The 15,705-nt window shown below is 32.0% G+C and overlaps 3 protein-coding genes across 3 annotated transcripts; 1 reads left to right on the top strand and 2 right to left on the bottom strand.

Annotated features, from left to right (window-relative positions):
• Window positions 1-2,287: 2,287 nt before the first annotated feature.
• On the top strand, window positions 2,288-6,666 carry LOC145754757 (RNA-binding protein spenito-like). Its single transcript, XM_082570869.1, has 2 exons — window positions 2,288-2,570; window positions 4,066-6,666. The coding sequence occupies exons 1-2, from the start codon at window positions 2,473-2,475 to the stop codon at window positions 6,335-6,337; spliced, it is 2,370 nt and encodes a 789-aa protein (XP_082426995.1). The 5' UTR covers window positions 2,288-2,472; the 3' UTR covers window positions 6,338-6,666.
• Window positions 6,653-10,183, bottom strand: LOC145754768 (lysyl oxidase homolog 3-like). Its single transcript, XM_082570881.1, has 13 exons — window positions 10,041-10,183; window positions 9,758-9,945; window positions 9,237-9,399; window positions 8,955-9,150; window positions 8,600-8,781; window positions 8,266-8,427; window positions 8,007-8,202; window positions 7,817-7,903; window positions 7,582-7,738; window positions 7,252-7,452; window positions 6,997-7,060; window positions 6,820-6,931; window positions 6,653-6,686 (listed from the first exon to the last, which is right to left on the bottom strand). The coding sequence occupies exons 1-13, from the start codon at window positions 10,101-10,103 to the stop codon at window positions 6,670-6,672; spliced, it is 1,788 nt and encodes a 595-aa protein (XP_082427007.1). The 5' UTR covers window positions 10,104-10,183; the 3' UTR covers window positions 6,653-6,669.
• A 2,075-nt stretch (window positions 10,184-12,258) lies between these two features.
• LOC145756955 (diisopropyl-fluorophosphatase-like) lies at window positions 12,259-14,460 on the bottom strand. The gene is made up of 5 exons (XM_082572409.1): window positions 14,336-14,460; window positions 13,332-13,539; window positions 13,069-13,206; window positions 12,577-12,790; window positions 12,259-12,518 (listed from the first exon to the last, which is right to left on the bottom strand). Exons 1-5 carry the CDS (start codon window positions 14,458-14,460, stop codon window positions 12,259-12,261), a joined length of 945 nt encoding a protein of 314 aa, XP_082428535.1.
• Window positions 14,461-15,705: the final 1,245 nt, after the last annotated feature.

The raw sequence follows: 15,705 nt of genomic DNA, 5'->3' as shown, positions 1-15,705 counted from the left end.
AAACGGGGAAGGCGCGCCAAAAAAGTGGATGCCCGCAGCATTATCTCTGCCGCAAAGTATAATTTAGTCAATATTATATAATTAACTATGACTAAAGATAATCACGATCATTTTTTTGCTTAACTGTTAAAATCTTATGCAAGAAATTTGAACTTCTAATGTAGATATTTTACAGAGAACAAAAAAGTGCTAGCCTGGAGCCAAACAGCTCCATCCTCCATTAGATCAGAGAGGTTCCAGGCTAGCCAACCTCTTCGGTCGGTATCAAGGGTCTTGTAGCGAATTATTAATTTTAATTATTAGGAACTGTCCTTTAGTTGTTGGTTGATACAAGAATATAAAATTCTGGCTAAATCTTACGGAAATAAACTCTGAATTTAAGTAATGTCTTAATCCATGTTTAATAAGTGGCGTCCGTTCAGCAGAACGAAATTGCCTAACTGTTTTTAAAACGAACATTTGCATTTAATAAAAAGCAGAAATGAATCGTTGGAAAAATAATTCAATACTAGAGAAACGAGGTTAGAGTTCCCATGTGAAAAGAGTTGTTAAATAACCCGCAAATTCGATAAACAAGTTATAGTTAAAAGCATTGGAACTCATTGTTAAAATAGGGAGGAAAAATACGCCAAAGCTTGACAGCAAATAAATAACAATTTCATTTCAAATCAACATCAAAAATTGTTTGTTTATAAAATTAAAGGTTAGCTTATGTGGATTTATCCAAAATAGGCTACATCAACCCAACTCAAAGTAGAGCCCGGGGTAATCAAAAATAAGAAAACACAACCGCTACTCCTTGATACGCATCTTAATTCTCACAAGCGTAAATTTGTAAATAAGCGTTTATTGTTTGATGACTGTATTTCTCGCACATTCGAACTTTCATGAGGTAGGTGATTGCGACGATAGACGAAAAAAAAGGGACTTGGCCTTTGTGGGCATTATAGACATATTGGCCTCGTTTGGGCACTTCGGAAAAATAATCGGCCTTCTGTGGGCATCAGACATGGGTGCGTCGATCATCGTCTTGAGTTGGCCATCGTTGGGCAAAAGAAACTAGGTAGTTCGTGCAAGAAATGTACTTCATCTTGTTCACTTGACCCGCTTTGGCAAAGAAAAACATGTAAAAAAATGCTGCGATGGTCTTTCTTTATCTGTCGTTTTTGTAGTTTGATTGTTAAAATTTAAAGCTCGCAATAACGTTTTCCCATTTAAAAATTGTTAATTGTCTGTTTTTTCTAAAGTTTTGGATGATAAACAAAAGCTAAAAACTTGCTTATCTCCGTTTGCGCGACTCCTCGGAAGGTGTTCATTTGGTCTGAGAACAGAAGCTACAAAATTCTGTTTAAATCCCAAAACCTTAATCACGTCGGGAAAATCATCATTTGTAGCGAATTATTCATTTAAATTATTAAAAACATTCTTTAGTGGTTTGTTGATACAAGAATATAAAATTCTGGCTAATTCTAACGGAAATAAACTCTGAATCTAAGTAATGTCTTAATCCATGTTTAATAAGTGGCGTCCGTTCAGCAGAAAGAAAATGCCTAACTGTTTTTAAAACGAACATTTGCATTTAATAAAAAGCAGAAATGAATCGTTGGAAAAATAATTCAATACTAGAGAAACGAGGTTAGAGTTCCCATGTGAAAAGAGTTGTTAAATAACTCGCAAATTCGATAAACAAGTTATAGTTAAAAACATTGGAACTCATTGTTAAAATAGGGAGGAAAAATACGCCAAAGCTTGACAGCAAATAAATAACAATTTCATTTCAAATCAACATCAAAAATTGTTTGTTTATAAAATTAAAGGTTAGCTTATGTGGATTTATCCAAAATAAGCTACAGTCTCCCTTCGTCGCGGCGGAACCCAAATAACATCTTCCCGCGACGGAGAGAAGTCCCTGGCCGGAGAGGCAGCGGCAGAGGCAGGCATCCACCAGGAAGGCGTGCCTTCTACTTCTACCCCAAGGTCCATTCGGACACCACCTAACAAAAACAATAAAATTATTTTTAACTTGTTCAACAGTTAAATCTAGCTATTAAAGGGTCTAAAAGCTTTCAGTTTTGCTTATACATCTTTTATCTATCAAAACACGCTATTTTTTTTACGCAAATTCCGTAGTAAAATTTCATCGATTTTTATTGTTACGTAACATTTTCTTGTTTACAAAACAGTTACAAGTGTTACGCAACAGCTAACTATTGTTCGACCTCAGTTCGGCGCTTAAAAAATTTTGTAACGAAATAATCGGCATTATCACGTAACAGTTACCATTGTGACCCAACAGTTACTATTGTTCGACATTTCAGAGTGATGTTATAATTTCTTCCGTTAAAGATAGCTGTGCAGGTTTTGCTTTGTATGATCATCAGCAAAAAGTGACAAAAGTGTTACTTACTTAAATCCTTCAACTATTTGTGTGTTTAAAAATATTTAGCAGGTTTAGAAGACAATTCAGCTGAAATGAAACGTCAAGCTGATCGAAAAAGTCCATTGCGTGGTGGTTCAAAACGTAATCGAGGTCGTAGTCCAAATCGACGACATTATCGAAATAATAACAGGTTGGGTTTCTAACAGCAATATACTGCCTACCTATATTTTAATATTAATTTATTAATTATTAGGGCCCAATAATTAGTTATGTCCGTCCGAGTTATGCAAACAGGAATTATGACCGATATGTGTAAATACTAAGTTAAAACATTAAGTATCTTTAACAAATGCTTGAAAAAAAATAACATTGAACTAAAGCAAATCTTACTAAAAAAGATTTGAGTTTCAACGAATCCTAAAATCACAGATTTGCCTTGTTTCTTATTAGCTTGAATATATTTTATCCTTAAAACTTTTGGCTAAAGTATAACGTGTAACCTATCGGTCATAAGTCTTTCAGCAAAATATGTTTATTTCAGTAAGATTATTAAACCTTTGAAGCATAATTACTTATTAATTTTTTTTATTGTATTATCTAAACTTAAAAACAGTTTTTTGGCCTACTAATATTAAAAAATTGCTATTGAAAAGCTGTAATTTTGTTAACTATCATGCTAGCTTCTATTTATATGCTCAAGTCTCTGGTACAGGAATTTAGCCATTAAATCTGTTTACTTTTATTTTGGATGAAACATTTTAGTTTTTTCAACCTTGCCCATAACCGTTCTTTCAAACTAATATTAATCTTGGTAAACTTTTATCAATGTAACTAATACATAGGGCTAGTATTTTTATCTTTCAAAATGTTTTAATATTAAGATTTTTGTAGTTAAAAATTTTTGTTAACTTTTAATGTAAAGAGTAAATATTTTTATTAGGTTTGCAAAACATTGCATTGTTTATTTGATTATATATATTAACTTTCTTTACTTAAATTTAACCTTTAATTATTGTTACAGGTTTCACTTATGTTTATATAAAAAAATTAAGAAGTCTAAATTGCATAGGTTTTTTTTTTAAATCTTATTTTTGTTATTGAAAGGTAAAAAATTTGTAAGAAAAATAAAAATTATTTAATTTGCTGTTCTTGAGGAATTATCTTTTTACTTTCTTGTCAAAATATGACCAAAATTGATTATCTGCAGTAAAAACTTGCGAAACACTACAAAAGTTAAATTTTACAACCTTGAAATGGCAAATCAGCAACTTACGGAATCTCAATAATGAAAAGTCATAATCTTCATAATCATAATTTTTATTTGAAAAAGTGTAATAATGCAGCTGCTTGCAAATATGTTAATAAAATATCAGGTTATAGGTGATTTATACTGTTATAAAATGGATTAAATGCAAATCAGCAAAACCTTAAAGCTGGAAAACTATTAATACAACGAAAATTTTTTCACTGAAATAGTTTTTCAAGAATTTGAAGAAAAGAAGAGTAAATCAAAATTTAAATGTGACCCGCTTTACAAATCGACAATTTAGCCTAACATATGTTTTATTTAATCTGAATCATTCCTTTTCCTTAACTAGTTTTTAAATTTGTAACTATATTTGTCAAATTTATATATAGGCCTATTGGTTTTTATATTTTGTTTAATATCTGATTTATTTTTGTAGTCCTGAGGTCCGTGACAGCAGAATTTCTTCTCGTGATGCAAGAAGGACAATCCAAAATCGAAGAAGATCTCCAGTTTATTCTCCTCAGCTTGATCGAAGCCGTAGGCGCAATGGTTGTGATCAACCATCTGAAGAATACACTACCCTCGTTGTTTCGAATTTCAGCACTAAACTGGACAAACAGGACATTGAAGAGAGTTTGTATTACGAATTTAGGAAATTTGGCGATGTAAGTTTACGAGTTACCCGAGACTATGATGGAAATCGTGTGGTTTTTGCAACCTTCAGATCACCAGATGAGGCCAGAAAATGCAAAAATGCAAGAGGTCATCTTGTTATGCATGAAAAACGGCTGATTATAGAAATAGCAGCTGACATTTATCAAAATGGTGATTATTTTTCACCTAAAAACAATAGATCTCCTGTGCGGGGCCGTTCACCAGTAGCAACAAGGTCACCAGTGCGTCGCCGCTCTCCAAAGCGAAATGTCCGCAATCCTCCACGAGAAAGAGATCCAGGAGGTCGCTCCAGAGCAAATTATGGAAATAGATCACCACCACCTGTCAGAGAAAGGGAACCAATGCGAGATCATTATCAAAGTTTTTCACAAGACAGGAGCTTATCTTTTACTAAAAATCAGTCTTATTCTACTCCAGAAGAAGACTCTCCAAGATCCAGATCTCCGCCCAAATATTGTAGTGTCTCCTCCTCGGCAAGGTCCCTAAATTCAGTTCAAAGCAGATCCATTTCTCCTAAAAAAGATGATTTTAAGACTCAGGTAACTTCAACAAAAAGTGAAGAAAATGAGACTTCCAATAAAGATTTTTCTCAACAAAATGCACTCTCAGGTCCCCTACAATATCCAAATATTGGGGGTGGAATACAAGATCCATCAGGGTTTTACCCACAAATGGTAGACAAACCAATTCCTCCAGAAGATGATCCTTACGCAACTCGCACTTTGTTTGTTGGAAATTTGGAGACAGAAATTGGAAGTCGCGATATTCGAAAACTGTTTAGCAGATTTGGACACATAGAGGATATTGACATAAAGCGAGCACCAAGAGGAGTAGGGGGGTACTGCTTTGTACGGTTTTCAAATTTAAACGAAGCTTATAAAGCTAAAATCACAATCAATGGTAAAGCTATAAAGAAAAACATTGTACGAATTGGCTATGGAAAAGTTATGTCTTCATCAAAAATTTGGGTTGGTGGACTGGGAAGCTGGACTAAATTTAGTGATTTAGAGAATGAATTTGATAGGTTTGGTGCCATTCGCCGCATTGACTTTGAAAAAGATGACTACAGTGCATCAATTCTTTATGAAACGATAGATGCTGCAATGGCGGCATGTAATCAAATGCGTGGTTTTTTAATGCCTGGAGCTGAAACTCGCTTACGAATGGATTTCCTTGACCCTGAGCCTGGAATGCCTGGTTATGAAGCATTTTTAGAATGGGGTAAACATGAAGGTAAAAACGTTGACAAAATGAATCGTAATTTTGAAAGTCAAAGATATAGAGGTCGAAATGTGTTTGGAGATTCAAAGTATCGAAGAAGTTTGTCTCCTTATTCACGAAGTAAAAGTAGAAGAAAAACTAAACAAGATGCAACCATAATAAAAGAGACAGCAGCAACTGAAATGCAAATTAAACAACGACAGGCCAAACATTGTGTTACGTTGCACGACTTATGCCAATGTTTTGATCCACCATGTTGGCAAGGTGGGTTTGTTCTTAAAAAAATTGCTTTTCCTGTTATCTTTTTTCTTCTTAATGGAGATATGGGAATACTGAACACTACTACTGCAGATCCCAACAGTTCATCTGGAAGGCAGTCAATGCTGTTAATGAAAAAACGCCTGCATATGGAAGAGAAAAAATTAACTGAAGTAAAAAAACGAATGAAGTCCTGTTCGAAGCAAACTTGTTTATTAGTAGCTGTGCCAGGCGTACCAGAAAACTTGAACATGAATGTTAATTTAAATGGAATTAAGCCAACACAACATAAGCCACTACGGGGGCTTGTTAAGTACCTGAAGGAAAAAACAGCAGCTGGGATAATTTCAGTTCCTTTTATAACCAAAGAGTCGATTAAAAATGATGATGATACAAAAATGGATAAGACCACTGGTGTTCTACATTGTTTTCCTCCTAGCAACTTTACAAGTGAACAACTATTAAAAATAGGCCCTAACTTGCAACCCCAAATGTTTGCAGATGATTACCTTGTGGTTTTACTTGTTAAAGGTGAAAGATCTGCTTTGCTGTAAGGCTTTCTGACATTTTTAGTTGCACAAAGAACCCATAATAAAACTATTTTGCTTATTATTAGTTTTTTTATTTGTATAATAATTTTAATCATAAAAGTACTTCTGTTTCTATAATCTTTGGACTAATTAAAATTTTGGATACTAAAAAATGTTGTTTGTTCTGGCTTGTAAACCAAACATAGCATCCATATATGTTGAAAAATATAAATCAGTTTTATAAAAGTAAACACAAGAGTAAAACATAACATTTTTTATTTGTATATATATACCTTTGATAATAAAACAGTTAGTTTATAAACAAAAGTTAATAAATGTGATGTTCTCTGCTTCTTTTAAGCCAAATCAGTTACTAAATAAAAAAATGATACTAAAAACATTTTTTATTTAAACTAATATAGCTACAAGATACACATAACTAAGCACTACCAAGGTTATGTTATATTATTTTTAACAAAATTTTCCCTATTTGTTATTGTACTTACAAACTTGGCAGCTGCGCACTGAAACTGAGTAACCTGTGTAACTCAACGAACATACAATATGGTTGTTGTCGTAATCTAATTCGGCCACAGTTTCAAGTGGATTTAAACTTACCTAAACATTCACATAAGAGAGGAGTTTTAAATCGGTTTTTAAGTTTATGTGTAAGAGTTTATTACCCGAAGCAAAAAATCGCCTGGTGCAACGTCGGTCATATCGATCCACTGGCAATCGAAAGATGAGCTGCAATTAACCCAGGCAAATTTAAAACAAAATCTTTACAATCATATTTAAATTGAACTCCCAACGTAAAAATTAGCGAAGCTAAATTAATTTAAAGAAACAAATATTTAATTGGTTAGAATAACGTACAAGGATTTAATCTATACACAACGTATTTTACAATTTAAAAGTCATAAATATAAGCAACTTACAAATAGGCATCTGAACAGCCCACTGAAATTCCTTGTTGAATTCTAGATGGCTCTGTTGGGCAGTAAAAGCTTGGTGAAAAACCATCCAAGCAACCACTGTCTGCCAAACAAAAACTAACTTTGTGGCCCTCGGCTACTTTTTCGAAAGTGTCCATAGCGATTACATCATAATGCGAAAATTCAGACATGCTATGATAATGTCTGTAAATTATTTTACAAAATGTTACGTAAGTGCTCGCTAAATTGATTTATTTGTTAGATTATTCCACGATCAATTACATTCATTACCTCTATTTAAATAAAGTTATACTTAATTTTTTGAAAATTTACTCATGGCATTGATGCCAAATCCATTCTTCTGGTCGTTTAAGAGGTAGAAAATCAGCAGTTCCTCTATTCCAAACGTTAACCGTCATTCTTAAAAGATTTCGTGTACCATTTTGCGCTGAGGGTTGATATGCCGAGGAGGAAAGACAATTTTCGCTTGCTTATAAAGAGTTGTTATTTTAATAACTAGAGTAAGGTTTTATTAATTGCAGTTTTTAACAAATTGTTAGTCATTTACCAGCACATTCTAACTCATGCATAGGTGCGACATGAAGATCAAAGGACCCTTCTAAAAGCGAAATATCCAGTTGAAGGTCAGGCAATGCTAAATTTAACACGACGCGTTTTTATTATAAAATACAACTGACTGAAATTACGTTTAAATAAACCAAATATTAAACGTAATTAAAGAAAAAAAAATTTCCAACCTTTTGTGCAAGCAACGCCCACAAATTGACTTTCTAGTTGCCACCCCTTTCCACAATTTACAAGAGTATGCGTTGACTCTCGATAAATATTTCGATCGAACTTGCATTGACTTAATGATTCTTCGCTGCCTTGACAGGTGACATTTGTGACAATGGTATCTAAAAAGAGTCCACTTCTTGTGTACCTATATACATCCTACGAATAAAAAATGTTGTAGAACTACTTTGTTATTAAAATGACCAATTGAAGCCTGTTTACCTTAAGTGGCCTGTTTGCATATTTAAGACCAAGTTGTCTACAAGCCACAGCAGCCTCTCTTACACCCCAGTTGTCGCTGCAAATACTTCCCCACTGCTGCTCTTCTCCCATACGGACAATAATCCTCCCGACAGTTGGATTTTCACCGTCCAATAAAAATATCTATTTTAAAATTTACTATTTATTATAAGGTTGTACTTATTTAATTGCTAAAAATATTAGCCCCATCGTAAGGCTTGTAATTCTTTTAAAGTTTAAAACCTAAAAACAAAAAAGTATACTGGAAAATGCAAACAATTTAAAGTTTTCAAAAACTTACAAATTTGTGCTTTACCTGACTAATTGCGCCACTATTAGGTACTCTGCATTTTACTCCTGCTGGATGCAAATGCGAGCATCCGGGTTCTTTATAATTTTCGTAATTTTGAAAAAATGGAATATAATCGAAGTTGCATTGATTCAAATTATTTTCGTCCCCTTCGCACGTTACATTGGTTCGATGTAATCTACCTTGGCCTGAAATTAAATAAATTAGCTGAAAATTATAGATTTTACGATACACTGAAAATTACCAAAAAGTAAGACTTTTTATAACACCTAGGTAGGTAAAAATGAAAAATACTTAAAAACTTACTTCATGGTTAATTCCTTAATTTATAAAAATAAAGTAGATTACAAGTTACACCCACCAAACCCGTAATCAATTCCAGTTGTGTACGTGATTGCAGTTCCGTAGCCCAACTGACGACAGGCGGCATTGGCGCTTTGAAAATTCCAAAGATTACTGCATACTGTCCCCCAAATTAAGTTATCAGCTATTTCTATTCGACCTTCGCCTATATTAGCACCCCCTTTTAACCGTAATCCACGAGCCCCGCTGTCGACCTAAGTTTGGAAGGAAGAAAAATGCAACGTCAAACTGGCAATAAAATTGTATCTATAAACAAATAAACGTTTGCGTGATTTTTTACGTCAGGGTCCCGTTTTTCGCAACTCAGAATGACTGCTCGAGTTGACTGACATTCCATTAGTTGAACGCTCGTATAATCACATTCACTTAACAGGCTTTCAGTTCCTGCACAACGTATCCTCGTTAACCCAATAGCAAGATCGCTTTGAGGTTGTGTAAATCTGCTTCACATGTTTCAAAATAAAATTGGTATTAATTCATAACAATATGAAGAAACATATTTTGTGTGTTTCATGTGGGCTCTGCATTTTAACTATCAATAAAATTTTAGTGTCGTCCGGCTAAAAATGTAAGCCGCCTTGATCTGCATTACACTGTTTCCCATGTATTTAGTGGCGACAGAGGCAATTAACTCGACTTAAGGATTTACTTATTTTTTTTTTTTTTTTTTTTTTTTATATTTTTTTAACTGATATAGCACAAAGCAAATGTTAACAAACTTTCTATGTACTAAATCCAACCTACTATTTAATATATAACATATATATTACTGTTAAAAATTAATATGCAAAATACACTTACGATTGTTGCTCTAATCGTTTACTTGCTGGAAATCCCAAATTCCCACAGGCCACGTTAGCTGCAATATCATTCCAACCATCGGTGCACATTCTGTACCATACACCATTATCCTGAACTTCCAGATAGCCTGTACTTATAGGTAACTTTTGGTTGTCTTCTGTTGCAACCAATTTTATCCGGACGAAATTCTGCGCACGATAAAAACATCGGTCGGTTGAAAAATAAATTTATTTCTTAACACTGAATTACATCTGTTTAAAATTTCTCGCCTTTCAATACTCACAATTTGCGCAAAAATTATTTGTAACAAGTAAGACATCAAAATCAATTTTGTGTTGGATATCATTTTACAATATTCTGACGTTTAACCCCGTAGAAAACTTTTAACTAAAAATTATTTTTTATTTAAATTTTTATATCTCAAATTATTGTTGCAGCCAATAATTACATTGTTTTTCTATGTAGGCTGAAGTAGTTTAGGCTTATAAATAACCGCCAGAGGCTAAGTTTAATCTTAAAGAAAATCGCATCGTATTCATATCTTTAAAAAATAAGCACGCGATATTTTTTTAGTAAATAAACTCTTTTTATTATAAAAAAAAATTTCTGTACTTTTGATATTTAAAAAAAAGAAAATTTTACAGGGTATTTATTCATGATTGTTGTTACTTATTTTGATAGCACATTATTCTTTTGACAAATTTTTTTGCTCAATTAGTTAAAATCTACAAGTGTTAACATTTTTTATGCAATTGAAAAATATAATTAAAAAAAACTTTTTTGATTAGGAACTTTTTGCTTTTAGAAATAAAATCTTGTGACTACTTAATTAACCAATTATGTTAAAGTTGCTTTGAGTTTAACAAAATTGCTATATAACAGTCAGTATATGGCCATAAACAATATAAGTGCAGTGTTTACTTTAACAGTGGTTTGTAACCCACCTTTACAGTAGCATAAAGAGGTCGCCTGAAAATAAGGGAATGGAAATTAAGGAAAAGAAAAATAAAGGAGCGGAAAATAAAGGAGCCGGAAAATGAAGGAACGGAAAATAAAGGAACGAAAAATGAAGAGACCGGAAAAGAAAGGAAAGGAAAATGAAGAAACCGGAAAAAGAAGAAACGGAAAATAAAGGAAACGGAAAATAAAGGAACCGGAAAATGAAGAAAAGCAAAAAAGGGGAGAGGGGAATCTTTAATACTAAAACGCGGAAATAGCGTCGACTTTTATTATTGTTTTTGTCTCAGGTAATTTGCCCGATAGATAAGCGTTGACTGTTCTTTGCCAACGCCCAACTGACAACATTACGTGTCTTTATTTCTGACTGATTACTATAGTAGTTACAGTGTATATAATATAACATATAGAACGTTTTATTGTGACTCTTCTTGTTTATTCTCGTTAAATAAGGGTACTTTTATAAAGTATTTTTATTGATAATAACTGATTAGTGTCTGCACAGGATTTATATCTAAAATACTTAAACTTGGTCATGTTTAATCAATTTACTTTTACACCTGTGCTATATTGTGGAATAATTGGTAAACGATGTTGTCTGATTGTAGTATGTGAATTAAAATGTTTAAATTGTATATGAATTGTATATAAAATGGAATGTTTGAATTTTGTGTTTTAAAAACGGTCTCTACCTATAAAGCAAGAATTGGTGGGATCCCTCTTATTAATCCTCATAAAAGCAGGCTGTGTGATGAAGTGGATCAAATGGATCGTGCGAAAATAATTAATTTAGTCAATTCATACTTTTAAACCACCATTCCTCGCTTTTTCGTGTCATAAATTTAATCTGTATACGATAAATTAAACTGAATACGTTATTTTCAAATTTAAACAAACAAATACACATACACATATTTAAAACAACTAAAAAACTTATCGAAAACTGAAAAAAAGGATAACATAAGACAAAAAAACAGACTGTTTACCCCTTTTCATTTAAAACTGAGATTAGAAAAAAAAAACATCATGTTTTAAAGACATTTATTAGTGTCAACCAAAAAAAGTCTGTTTCTAGTCGTCGTAAAATTTAAAAAAAAACGAAATAAATTCTTGTCCATTTTTTATCAATCAATACCTTAGAATCAGGAAATGGTTTGAAAAATTCTATCTCAAAAATAACATGCTGGCACTTTAGTAACGTCTACATTTTTGTACATTCTTTATGAAGCCATCGACTTCGAACCAGTTTTAGACATTCAGCTACAATCATCTTTGTAGTTCTCTTAAATGACTACGTCACGCAGTATCAAACAAATAAAGCAAAAAATATGATTTACCAAATCTAAATCTGGCAATTAACATTTAATTTTGTGCAGCTAAGCAGAAAGGCTAAAACATATATTTAACGTCTTTTGTATAAAAAATTATTTAACCGCAATACTAGTAAATTAAGCATTTGAGGTAAATACCGCATTCTCTATTTAAAATCAAATTTTGCTCAATATACTTTCAATAAAATCTGTCCCATTAAATTTACATATGACTTATGTATTACAAAACATAGGCATGCCACTGTGTTCCCATTCAAATTTCCATAAAGCATTATCGTCATGCTCTGTAACATAACAGGTTTTCGTGCCTGGTTCAAACTGAAGGTTGCTGGGTTGACGAAAGGGACATTTAATCCTGCCAATTGGCTCGATCCCTCCTTCAGGTGAATAAACTTCTAAATGCGAACCGCCATGATTTGCTACCAAAAGTTGGCCAGCGCTATCAAAATCCATTCCGTCGGGCATAAAAGTACCTAAAACAAGATATTTAACGCAAAAATTTCCTAAATGTGGGGCGACAAATTAGTTTACCTCCGTCTGGTACTTTTCCCCAGGCCCAAACTCTTCGATTTTTAACAATGCCGGCTTTGACTATATTATAACCAATCAGTTGTTGTCTCATCGTTTCTGCAACTATGAGTAGTTTACCCTTCACAGCGATCCCGTTACAGAAGACAAAATTGTCATCAACTAACATTGGTACGGTGTGCTTGAAAGGTAGGCAGTATAACCTGCCAAGTGGCTTCTATAAAAAAAAATAAAAAATCCTTTAACATTAAAGTTTACTTGTAATATACTGTTCTTAGAAAATATAGGCCGCAAAAGTATAGACACCAGAACCTTAATAATAACAAAAAACAGTATAAATTATCGCAGTTACGTCAAAAAAATTTATTATTTATGTAGGGTTAGTGTATTAACATATATATTGCAAAAAGATTTAAATGTAGTTGGTTTGTTCGCGGCCCGAAAATTACAACCTATCTTATTAACCATTGGATATACTTTTCAAGTAAATCATACTTTAAATAAAATGTCTCTTTCTTCTGGAAAGGGAGCTATCGGATTACCAGGTCCAGTAAACCATAAGTTTCCATTGTCATCAAAAACAAGATCATTTGCACTGTTTAGTAGATCACCGTTTGTGTCAACTTTGCTAACCTAAGTAACAAGAAAATAAATACTGCATGTATTTTATTATTAACTTTTATTATTTGTTTATTTAAATGCAAGTGTATGGATTTTAGCATGGTATTATATTTTAATAACTTTGCCTTAAATAGAACCTGTGTTGCATTGCCCTGTTCATCGATCTTTAGCAAGCCGAGTCTCATATCTGCAACCCATAAAAAGCCTTCTTTATCAAATTGACTACCGGCTGGTCTTCCCCCAAAACCATCAACGTGAGGTGTACAGAAACACTTTATCTCGCCGCTCTTCAAGTTTACTTTGTACACTTTCCCCCCAGTTCCATCTTTAAATGTGTTTTCATCTCTTTAATTATAAATTAATTAATTGTAAAAACGTATAAAAGTGTAGCTTTTAAACCAGTTACAAGTTTTTATTAAGGAATTAGTTATCTGTAATAAAAAATTCAGAAGTTGATATAATAAAATTGTATTATAATAAGGTTGGTTAAAGAGATAAAGACGCGAAGCATGTTTTTTAAAGTTATATTGGTATTTTAACATGCACGGATATACCATTATTTAACTCAGTTAACCTGTCTCGACCTATTAAAAATAACATAAAGCTATGATAAATCATATTTTATTTTTTAATATATTGCTTTATTATTCAGTAAATATATATAAAATTATTTTTCGCAAAAATGCCATAAATATACAACAAACGGCATAGAAAAGGCAAATTTTTCTGCCAGCATGAAGGCATACGACGGTAACACCACATATTTTTCTTTTTGTGATTTTTGCTAGGCTAAACCCCGAATTTTGGAAAAATACTGATTCAATTTCAAAAATTATGATGTCTTTGTGCAAGTTAAAAAAATCCAATACAATTAAAAAATAAACTTGCCTTTATAATAATTTTAAATCTAAAAATGCTTAGTACATCAATTCATTTTAAGTAGACACACAATTTGGCAAATATTTGAGAGAAATTCTACGTAATTTCCTATTTGCAAGAAAAAGGTTATCGTAGTCTTTGTAGTGGCATGGGTTTTCTCCTGATACGTCTACAAAAGTTTTTTCTTTGCGTATACATAAAATTATCAATATATATATAAAAAGTTTCTTTGCATACATATAAGTAACAATATTATGTTTACCTATCACTTTTAGCATTTTCCATTGGGGCAACTGCATAGAACTGTCCACTAGTATCAAATACCGGTCCTTCCGATCCATTTAAATTCCCTGCTACTCTAATAAAATTAGGTTTGTAAATTTTCATTGTTTCTTGCTAATTTTTTTTGATGTTACAATTTAGTCTGCAAATTAAAATGGCATTTTTTAAAACTTGTATTATAACAGTTTTTGCAAGTATACTTTACAAAAACTAACTAACTAAAGTCTACTGACAGTACGTATAATCTTACTATAAAAAAACTGTTTTGTAAGTAAGCTATCAAACATGCGACTTGAACAGTTAATATTAAGTTGTAATCTTAACGTAGATAACATGTTAAACTTTATAGCTTAATGATACTTCATGAAATCGGTAATAATAATATTTCATAGCAATTTGGTTACTTACTAGACTTTAACAACCAATTTTAAGCTGAATTTCCTGTATTAATCACAAAAAATATGTTTTATGACAAATTTGCACCAAACAAATGTTTTAAGAGAGTCAAAGCATTGTAAAGTTAGTTAATTATTGTCATATCGTGACAGTACCATTTGCAAAACATATATTTATTTACTAAGTCAACTTAATATTTTAAGTATAAATTATAATAACCGGTTTAGAATAAATAAGGGCACAAAATACTCTTAATGTAAGTTAAATGCAGAATAATGTAAAACAATTATCATAACTTGTTATCTTAAACCAAAATTCCAATTTTTTTACAAATTTTAATTAAAAATATCCAAAGCTTGTTTATCGTTTTAAACGGGTATTTTCGTCTACGTAATCGTGTAAATCGATATAATTCGGTTTTTTCGGCGAGCAATACAAATTCATGTTAATCAAAAAATAAACCTGCATTTGCGCACATCAAAACCAATACTGCCAGGTACGGGCTGATTTTTGCTAAAAAATATTATTCTATTATTATACGTTACTTAAGTTTTTTGGCATTTTAGTTTAACCACAACAATAAATGGAGATTTCTGTTACCACGTTGTAGACGCTTTGATTCTAAGACGTTGGAACGTGATTTGCCAAACATTGTTGTTGTACAAATACTAACCCTTTAGTACATTTCGTTATTGTTCATGATCTGTGATTCGTGTTATATTTACAATGGCGTTAATTTGCAAGTTACACGATAACTACATATTTCAAAAAAATATTTTTTTTAAATATAAAAATTTAAAAAAGTCCCATTTTGAAAATTTATTTAAACGTTTTAGTAATTACATAGCAAGATATGTGTTTTTGCAATTGATTATAAAAATATAACCAATGTTTAATTTAAAAAAAAATTTTAAAACCTTTTTTTTATATTTTGAAGCTTCAGCGCATTAGTTG

Source organism: Corella eumyota, chromosome 1, assembly GCF_963082875.1.
Source record: "Corella eumyota chromosome 1, kaCorEumy4.1, whole genome shotgun sequence".
Classification (NCBI taxonomy): domain Eukaryota; kingdom Metazoa; phylum Chordata; class Ascidiacea; order Phlebobranchia; family Corellidae; genus Corella; species Corella eumyota.
The sequence above is the reverse complement of the archived record's forward strand: the minus strand, read 5'-3'. Positions and strand labels throughout refer to the sequence as shown.

Excerpts from the sequence above, each read along its gene's own strand:
- LOC145754757 (XM_082570869.1), top strand. The coding sequence starts at position 2,473 with ATGAAACGTCAAGCTGATCGAAAAAGTCCATTGCGTGGTGGTTCAAAA. Across the intron at positions 2,571-4,065 it reads CATTATCGAAATAATAACAG|TCCTGAGGTCCGTGACAGCA; the intron begins GTTGGGTTTCTA and ends TTATTTTTGTAG.
- LOC145754768 (XM_082570881.1), bottom strand. The coding sequence starts at position 10,103 with ATGATATCCAACACAAAATTGATTTTGATGTCTTACTTGTTACAAATA. Across the intron at positions 9,151-9,236 it reads GCGAAAAACGGGACCCTGAC|GTCGACAGCGGGGCTCGTGG; the intron begins GTAAAAAATCAC and ends TTCCAAACTTAG. Across the intron at positions 7,739-7,816 it reads GCATGAGTTAGAATGTGCTG|CAAGCGAAAATTGTCTTTCC; the intron begins GTAAATGACTAA and ends ACTCTTTATAAG.
- LOC145756955 (XM_082572409.1), bottom strand. The coding sequence starts at position 14,460 with ATGAAAATTTACAAACCTAATTTTATTAGAGTAGCAGGGAATTTAAAT. Across the intron at positions 13,540-14,335 it reads GAAAATGCTAAAAGTGATAG|AGATGAAAACACATTTAAAG; the intron begins GTAAACATAATA and ends TTATAATTAAAG. Across the intron at positions 12,519-12,576 it reads GGGAAAAGTACCAGACGGAG|GTACTTTTATGCCCGACGGA; the intron begins GTAAACTAATTT and ends ATCTTGTTTTAG.